Source organism: Sciurus vulgaris (assembly GCF_902686455.1).
Source record: "Sciurus vulgaris genome assembly, chromosome: 6".
NCBI lineage: Eukaryota > Metazoa > Chordata > Mammalia > Rodentia > Sciuridae > Sciurus > Sciurus vulgaris.
The window spans coordinates 61,185,884-61,195,141 of record NC_136466.1 but is presented as its reverse complement, the minus strand read 5'-3'; the positions used below and the strand labels follow the sequence as shown (position 1 = coordinate 61,195,141).

At 40.7% G+C, this 9,258-nt stretch overlaps 1 protein-coding gene across 1 annotated transcript; it reads right to left on the bottom strand.

Moving 5' to 3' along the window:
• Positions 1–5,194: 5,194 nt before the first annotated feature.
• On the bottom strand, positions 5,195–7,363 carry LOC306664873 (small integral membrane protein 3-like). The gene has a single exon (XM_079145997.1). It carries the CDS (start codon positions 6,489–6,491, stop codon positions 6,309–6,311), a length of 183 nt encoding a protein of 60 aa, XP_079002123.1. The 5' UTR covers positions 6,492–7,363; the 3' UTR covers positions 5,195–6,308.
• Between the last annotated feature and the right edge of the window lie 1,895 nt (positions 7,364–9,258).

The following is a 9,258-nucleotide window of genomic DNA, read 5'->3' as shown; positions in this document are numbered from 1 at the left end:
TTGAGAACATCTTAAATGTCCTCCTATTGAATGGCTAACCAATATGTGGTACAATTCTGTAACAACATGGAACAGAGTATTGATATGAAGAATATTCATGCTTTCTGTGACTGAGGTATTATTACAAAAGCATATCATGTTTCAAAATACTAAGTAAAACATTTGTGTATGAGTTTTAAAAATTCAGCAACCCACTGTCTTAGTCTGTTTTCTCTTTCTGTAACAGAACACCTGAGACTGAGTAATTTATGGAGAACAGAGGTTTATTTAACTCCCTGAATTTCAGGCTAGGAAGTCAAAGAGCATAGCATTGGCATCTATCTGCTTAGATCTGATGAGGGTCTCTTACTGCCCCAAACTTGGCATGTGGAATGCAGAAAGAATTCACAACTAGAAAGCCTACACAACAAAACATCTCAATAAAATATTTTATGAAGAAGAAATGAAAAATAAAAGTGAAAACCAGCAGGGAGTAACTACACTAGTCAATCAAAGGAGAAACTAATTCAAAGTAAAAACAAGAAATAACTCAAAAGGGGAAAAAATAATAATAACATTGGATGTAAATGGCCTACACTATCAAAAGACATAGACTGGAAGATTGGATTAAAAAACAAGACCCAAAAATATGCTGTCTTCAGAAGGCTCACCTCATAGGCAAAGACATTCATTCAAAGGCAAAAGGATAGGAAAAAAACATATCATTCACATGGACTTTATAAACAAGAAGGGGTTTCTATCCTCATAACAGATAAGGTAGACTTCAAAGTTAATTAATTAGAAGGGACAAAGAAGGCCATTCCATACTGCTTAAGGGAGCTATATAACAATAAGAAATGACAATCCTAAATATTTATGCCCCAAACAATGGAGCATCTAAGGACATAAAACAAACGCTTCTCAACTTCAACTATCAAACAGACCACAACATGATAATACTGGGTAACTTAACATGCCTCTGTCACCACTGGACAGATCCTCCAAACAAAAACTAAATAAAGAAGCTGTAGAACTAACTTACAATTTAGACTTAACAGACGTATTAGAATATTTCATCATCAATGACCAAAAACACTTTCTTCTGAGTGGCACATAGATCCTTATTTAATATAGATCATTTTATGTAAGCTATCACATATGGTGGCATATAATTGTAGTAGGACCTTTATATATTTTTAGCATTTTTAGGGTTGTTTTAGCATCTGTAGGGTTGTTTCCACTGATATTAATTTTTGGGTTCTTGCCTTTTTTCTTGATTAGATTCATTTGATTTTTATCAAATTTAGCTGCATTATTTCTTCTCTATTTCATATATTTCTGCTCCTACTCTTATTTTTTCCTGCCTACTATCTAATTTGAAAATAATTTGATTGTTAATCTAGCTTCTTTCTGATTCAAGTACTTTAAGTTATAAATGTTCATCTGAGTACTCTTTCATCCCAGAAATTCTTGTATTTTAAGCTTTTATTTTCACTTAGTACAAAGCATATTTTATTTACTTTTCTTGTGCTTTCTTCTTTGACCTGTGAGATACTTATAAGTGTCCCACTTAATTTGGAAGTAGTTGAGATGTGGGGGTGGGCTTCTACATGTCCTAAAGTGACTGATTTCTAATGTAATAAATCACGCAGGAAACACAGTGTGCATCATTTCAAATAAAAAAAAATGTAATGGAAATGCTTTCTATATTGATTGTATTGGATACATACATGTCAAAACACGTCAAAACTGATCAAATCGCATACTTCAAATATGTGCATTTTATTGTACTTCAATTTTTATTTATTTATTTTTTTGTACTTCAATTTTACCTCAATAAAGCTATTGGGAAAAAAAGTAACACATTAGTGACAATTAATACTAAATACTATTTCTAGAAATGAAAAAAAAGTAATATGTTGTGTGTGTTTTGTAGTTAACACTGCAAAATTTGTGTATTGCCAAACATGTTTATCACTAAATGGATAGTTAAGCAAATAGTGTGAAAAGTTTCATGACTGTTTCAGGTGCATCTTGTTAGTCCTTAACACACACATGATTGTGCAGGCACACCAGTGCACACAGAATCTCCCAACCTGCATTCCTCTGGACTAGTAAGGTATGTATAGAGACGTGCCCCTGGAATGTAGGTTTCCAAAGATACAGGTTTAGTTGAAGAAAGAAATCTGAGGAACTCAGATGACATTTGAAATACAATAGCAGAAATTATCCTGTAATAAGAAATGGAATAAATGTCACAGAAGTAAATTCATGAGTGATAACAAGTGCATTCATAATTGTATTGCAGACAATTGTAACTAATGAAGAATCAAACAGAAAGAAAGTAGTCACCCTAATTTCTCTGCCACCAGTAAAGTTCTCCAGATCTTCTGTATGCTCCTTCCCAGCCTTGTTTGGATGTGTATATGTTCCAAAATATTATCTCTATTTGCAGCTCTCCCAAGTTATTTTGCAGTAGTTGGCCTTTTCCCAGTCTTACAAAAATTTTTTGGACTATGAAAAATTATAGATTTATGTTACATTCATCAAGCAAATTATCCCTTCTTAGTCCATGACATAAAAATTTCTGGGGGTGCCACTGAAAAGGTACAATTTTGTATTTTACTTTTTGTTGCTTACTATTTATGCATGATAGTGCTTTAATTTTTATACTGTTTTATTCCATTATTGGTACCATGTTTACCAGACTACTCCTCTATGACTGTATAAATATTGCAATTGTTTCCTCTTTTCCTTCTAGTAATTCTCCAATGAATTGGTTATTTCTAGAGCTGGGGTTGGGATGGAGGGAGTTTAGAGAAAAGCTTACTAAAGCTTTTGGTTATAGCAAGAAATAGCATTCTGTCTGATTTACCAAACATCCTTCTCTCCCCAAAATGTTATTTCTGCCAACTTTAGCAAGGATGTTAAATGGTAAAACATTAATTAACATGTATAGGGAGTGTATAAAAATATGTTCATGTATAGTTCTTACCTATGAGCACACAAATGTTCTCTACTTTTATGGATTTAAATCATTCTTTGCAGCTAAATAATGTAAACTAAGCACTAATAGCAATAGATAAAATAATTGAAACCTCTGTTATATGTTATCAGACTATTTTTCTAGGCAGCCAACAAATTTAGATTTAAAATTTGTATTTTCACTGTTTTTTTTTTTAAAAAGCCTCCATATATTGTCTCACACTTTTGAAAGATGCTGAGATAACTGTCTCATTACTCTTACAGGCTTTGTTCCAGCAACTGACTGGCAAAGTTCTTATTCCATCACTACTCATGGACCTCTCTGAGATCTTGAGACCCCAGACCCTTGGCATCTCTATTTATTCAAACTCATCTGCCCCTCATTAACAGAGTTCTTTACCCACTGAGGACAGATCACCAGTTGAACTTAGAAGTGAAACTGCTAGGTCAATAATCCATAGATTTTTCCATCTGGACCAGTTAAGCAAAGCCTAAAATCTTTGCTGTTGAATCTCTAGCAACCGTGCTGAGAGGGAAATGCAGGCTTTCACTTTTGATGTAGTTTTTCACTTTCTAGCCTCTGACATCCACTATGCACACCAGTAGAAGTTGGAAGAAATGCTGAGTAAACCTGCCAGAATCTTTTTTTCTTTTTTTTTTAATTATCATTTTTAAAATTTTTACAGACTGCATTTTGATTCATTGTACAAAAGTGGGGTACATCTTTTCCTTTCTATGCTTGTGAGCAATGTAGATTCACACCATTCATGTAATCATACATGTACATAGGGTAATGATGTCTGTCTCATTCCCCATTTTTCGTACCCCACTCCTTCCTCTTATTCCCCTCTACATAATCTAAGGTTCCTCTACTCTTCTCTCACTCCCACCCACCCACTCCCATTATATATCTTCATCCACTTATTAGGGAAAACATTCGGCCTTTGTTTTTTTGGGATTGGCTTATTTGACTTAGCATGATATTCTCCAATTCCATCCATTTATGTGCAAATGCCATAATATTATTCCTCTTTATCACTGAAAATATTCCATTGTGTATATCCCTACTATGGTCTTAAAGTTTATCTCCCTCAAAATTCTTGTGTTGAACAGGAACCTCCACTGTGATGATATTAAGAGGTGGAGCCTGTGGTGGATGATTAGGTCATGAGGACTCTGCTCTCATGAATGAGATTGGTGCCCTGATAGAAGCTGGAGGGAGCCTTTTAGCCCTTGCCAGCATGTGAGACTCAACTATGAGGAAAGTATCCTCAGTGGACTGTATGTACTAGTGCCCTGATCTTGGACTTCCTAGTCTCCAGAACTGTAAACAATAAATTTGCATTGTTTATGTATCATCCAGTCTGCAGTATTTTTTTGGCAGGCCAAATGTACTAAGATACAAATCCCCTCTACAGCTCTTTCCTTGACCCCACTTTAACTCTGACTTCCTCACTACAGTGCTCTTCCTGGGAACAGGGAGCTCAAAAGAAACTTTTCCTGTTGGGTACCATGGAGCACCCTTATATTACCAGCAGCTGGGAGGCTGAGGCAGGAGGATCACAAGTTCAAAGCCAGCCTCAGCAACTTAATAAGACCCTGTCTAAAAATAAAAAATAAAAATGGGCTGTGGATGTAGCTCAATGGTTCAGTGTCCCTGGGTTCAACCCCAAGTACTAAAAAATAAAATAAAATGAACTTTTCCTCTTGTAGGTTATTTTGGACATCATGACAAAAAGTTGACTAATATAATTATTTTCCTGAATCCCTTGCTGCTCCTCTTTGATATTCTCTGCATTCTGAACTTAGCACCTCACTCTCTCAGCCTGGATACTCTGATCCTATCTACTGCAGTAGCTTATCTACCATATATGACAATCCCCCAAACCATTACTCCAAACACAAAATCTTCCCCAAGGAATAGAGCAAGATTTCCACTATATCCTCTAAGTGTCCACCTGCATAACACAGCACCTCAAGCTCAACATGTCCAGGCTAAACTCATCATCTTACATCCCAAATCGGTTTTTATCCCTGGCATCATGTGTTTTTATAAACCATATAACTTCATCCACTTACTGAAGTTGGAACCCTGGAAGTTAATGTGATTCTCCTGTTTCCCCTTCTGTTCCTCCATCCATATAGTCTCTAAGGCCCCAAAATTCAGTGGAATCCTTTTGTCTGAGTTCTGAGTTTAACAGGTGTTCTTTAAAGAAAGATATCAGACAAGCTCATTCTAGCACTTTATTGGAAATTGATTGTGTAGGTCAATGAAATAAGATCAAAACATCATTTTTTACACAATAATATCCTAATATCTGTGCTATCTTCTGACATAGTTTAATAAATCCCAGGATGCTCTGGTTCTGGGTATCAAAGAACTTGAGCACTCCAGAAATCTCTCCAGATAAATATAATCATAGCCTCTACAATAGCCATGACTGGTTTGAGCAGGTTCCACAAGTCTTAAGAACACGTCTTAAGACATCAGCACTTGGACGGACTGCAGTGCTGGTGGGAGGAGTGAAAGGATCACACGTGGAGCTAATGACAGCAGGAGCTGGGACAGAGGGACATAGCGTCTCTGGTGTGGGGTGCATGGGGACTGGGGGCTGGAGATCCCAAAAGCTGAGCAGGGAATCAGAAACCCTGCACTTTCCAACACTGCCTGAGAGGCTAAGCTGACAGAGATGTGAGAGTCTACTGCAGAAAGAAGCCCACCACCCCAACTCCCTGGGCAGAACCCAGCAATGGCAGCCCTCCTCCAGATTACACAGGGGCACTGAGAAGATTCTGGACAGCTTTATTCAACTCCCATCCCCCTGCCATGTTCAGCCCCTGCCCTCCTTGACAAAAGAGAACACTTGAGGGAGGGATGCTTCAAAAAAGTCCACTCTGAGCCAGAGTGCCACTGGTCCCTAGGAGAAGGGACAGGGTGCCCTTGGCTTGGTTTGAGGGGACTGGCAAAGGCTGCTCTGTCCAGTGCCTCCCTCACCACAGTGAAGGCCATCACCAGCTTTTAGGCTCTTTGCTTCCTCAAAGCTTCTCAGCACTTGGTGTGACACTGGTCCGTCGGTGGTGGCTTTATTGTTCACGAGCAGCTTTCACCCCACTAAGTCACTTGGTTTCCACAACCCTATGAGGTAGGAAGGCCAGGGATCACGATCCCTGGCTGAAAGATAATGAACCTGGAACTCACATAGTAGGTCCCACAACCCTGTTGGCTGGTGGCAGAAACCAACCTAGAATGCAGGTCTAACCCCAAGTCCTTCCCAGCATTTCGCTGAGAACAGGCTGGGGCAAGGGACTTGCGTCCTCATCCCCACAGGGCCTTTGGGTGCTTCTCAAACAGCCCCACTGAGCACTGGCTGAGTCCGCATGCGGTAGATGATGACTGCGGTGGCTGGACACAGCAACAAGGAGGTCATGATGACGATGGTGGCCAGGATGATGAGGACAATGGCCCAGACATCCAGGATGTGCTTGGGAAGCACAGCGTCCACGGGGGATTGGCTGATGGCATCCATGCTGCCTCACTCTGCAACACACAGGAAAGGAAAATCAGCATGTGAACCCTCTGCCTGCCTCCCTGGTGGCAAGGACAGCTCCAGCAGTCAGAGGCTTGGGTCACTTTCCAACATGTGATCCTACGGTTTCTTGATCAGTCACTGTAATGGCTTCCTTGCTGAAGGCTTCCTATGACCAGGCCTTGCAAGGCACTTTCTACTAACTCTTTCACAACCCAAATCAACCACCAGCACTGTGAAGGAGGGACTATACTACCATCCTTTTTTTGTTTTGGGCCTTCTCTTCCATTATGCCTATTTAATAGAGAAGGAGGCAAAGCCTTGAAAGGTGTAGGTGTTGCTAATTTGACCAAGCAGTGACCCTAGCTGGGGGCACTCCAGTGCTTCCATGCTTGCTTATTAAACTGCCATATTACCAGTCTGTTTCCCTCAGCTCTGAAATGAAAATTGGTTGTTTTTGTCCTGTGCCCCTTCCTCATTCTCCTGGTAATAGAACTTTCTCTTTTCTAAGGAGAACCTACCTGTTCCCTGTGGGCTAGTGGGGCATCACCTGAGCACAGGAATGGAGATGTGGCCTAGCCTTGCCCACTACAAATCCCATAGTCACATTCAGGGATAGGGAAGTGACCCAGGATGGTCAAGCAAGGTCCTCCCCAGTACTTTCATGCAGCAGCTCTTGGAAAAGAGGATCATTTCTGCTGGGATTGCTAAATTAAAAGGATGTGAGTCTGGAAACCATGGGCCCAGGGCTGCCTTCCTCACCAGCAGAGAGTCTGACCTAGAGAGATGGAAAGACAGACTGACCTCAGTGGTCATGTGTGTACTTGGAACCTGACAAGTTTGATGCCATTGCAACCCTGGACACTGCAGTTGTGGGATCCAGTACTTCCTGTTTCTGCTTAAGTCACTGCAGCCAAAAGAATTCAGATGAATAAGGATGTAAATCAGTCATCCCCAATTATTCACTTTTTATTTAATCTTAGGGTCTTGGTCATTATTTCACAGAGAGACTTCCTGGTACTTCACCCCCTTCCCTTGGGAGGTATTCAGTTCCCTTCCAGACAGACACAGATCCCTCTAGAATCATCCACAACTTGATCCTCGTGGAGCTGAGGACTGAAGGACTAATATTCAGGAAATGCTTTGTGGCCCCAGTGGTTCCACTGGCCCTCACCACTTCACTTTTCCAATGGGAAAATGCTCCTCCCCTTCCCACCACAGCCCCTACTATGGGGAGGGATATCAAATAAAGACAGTTTCCAATTTCTGTTTCTGGAATTGGCTCTGTCTTTTAAAAAGCAAGACTGGGAAGGGTTTCACTTTCTCATGGTAGAGGCACCAGGATGCAAACGGTGCAGAAGATGAAGTGCCGCAGGCCTTTGCCCAGATGGTGAGGGAAGGCATCTTTGAGATTCCTACTGCCTGGGACAACTTGCTGCGGCCTGCTTGCCCCCTAACTGTCTCTTTATGTGTCAGCACTCAGTGCTGAGTGACTATCAATCTTCAATACCCAATTGAGCTCTAGGGCACAGATAAGTTCAGACAGAAAAACAGAAGTTTTGTCCTCGGTGGCCTTGCCCCTTCCCAGGGCTATCATAACCCCACACACATACCACATCTCCAGTTCCTCCTGGACCATGCAGGTGTCATTAGACAGGGCACCCTCTCTCCTTGCCATTCTTCTGCTACTCATAGTCCCACCATCGCATACCCTGTTACCTGCTCCCACAGGTCTAACCCCTGTGTTGCTGAAGTTAGGCTGCACAAGTGAATCAGGAATCCTTAGCTACAAACTCAGAAAAGTGGCACCACATCTGTGTTCTTTGCTCTGTAGCCTCAGGTCTTGGCCCTGTACTGACAGGTCCATGTTTGACTGGGGCTGTGGTCTCAAGTTTGTGTCTCCCAAAATTCATGTGTTGGAACCTCATCACCAATACAATGTATTATAGGGAAAGTAATTGGGTCACAAAGGCTGCCTGTGTGGATATATCAGAGGCAACATCCAGAAAGCAGAGCAGGCCCTCCTTCACCAGACACTGAATTTCCTGGCACCTTGATTTTGAGCTTTCCAGCCTCCAGAACTGTACCAATTTTGTTATCTAGCGTGAAAATTCTTCTTTTACCCAGTGGGATGTTTTGCCTAGTGCTTCTTGTTTTAGAGTCCAAACGGACTGAGAAAACTGGAAAACATGAGAAACCCAAAGTCTGAGCCTTAACAAGACTAATTGCTTGCTGTGTGAGCCTGGAAAAACACATAAACTTCTCAGTAACCTACATTCCCTCTGCTTTAAATAGGGACCATAAAGAAAGTTCCCCAGGTTATTAAAGTAAGTGAGGAGATGCCCCAGAGCAATCGGGTTTTGAGATTATAACAGAATGAAAGAGTGTGTCTGCTTCGCAGGGATTGGTAGGAAAAAAAGTATAATTTTTCAAACCACTTATATAGCCATAATTACAAATGGATACCTCAGCACGGAACAACACTATGTTTTCAAGTCAAGGAAAAGGGAGGGGTCTTAAAGGAACAAATAGAATAGGAATGTGTTTTTTTTTCTCAAATTCCTGTTTTTTTTTTTTAACCCCCTGTGGCACAGAAACTATATGTGAGGAAAAAAAATGAAGAGTTTTTCAATCGGACTCTACCAATTACTAGTTGGTAATTTAATAAAGTTACTCAATTATTTTAAGAGCCATATGAATATTAAAAAGCACTAAGCAACCCGGTTGTAGTGACACATGCCTGTAATCCTATTGGCTCAGGAGGCTG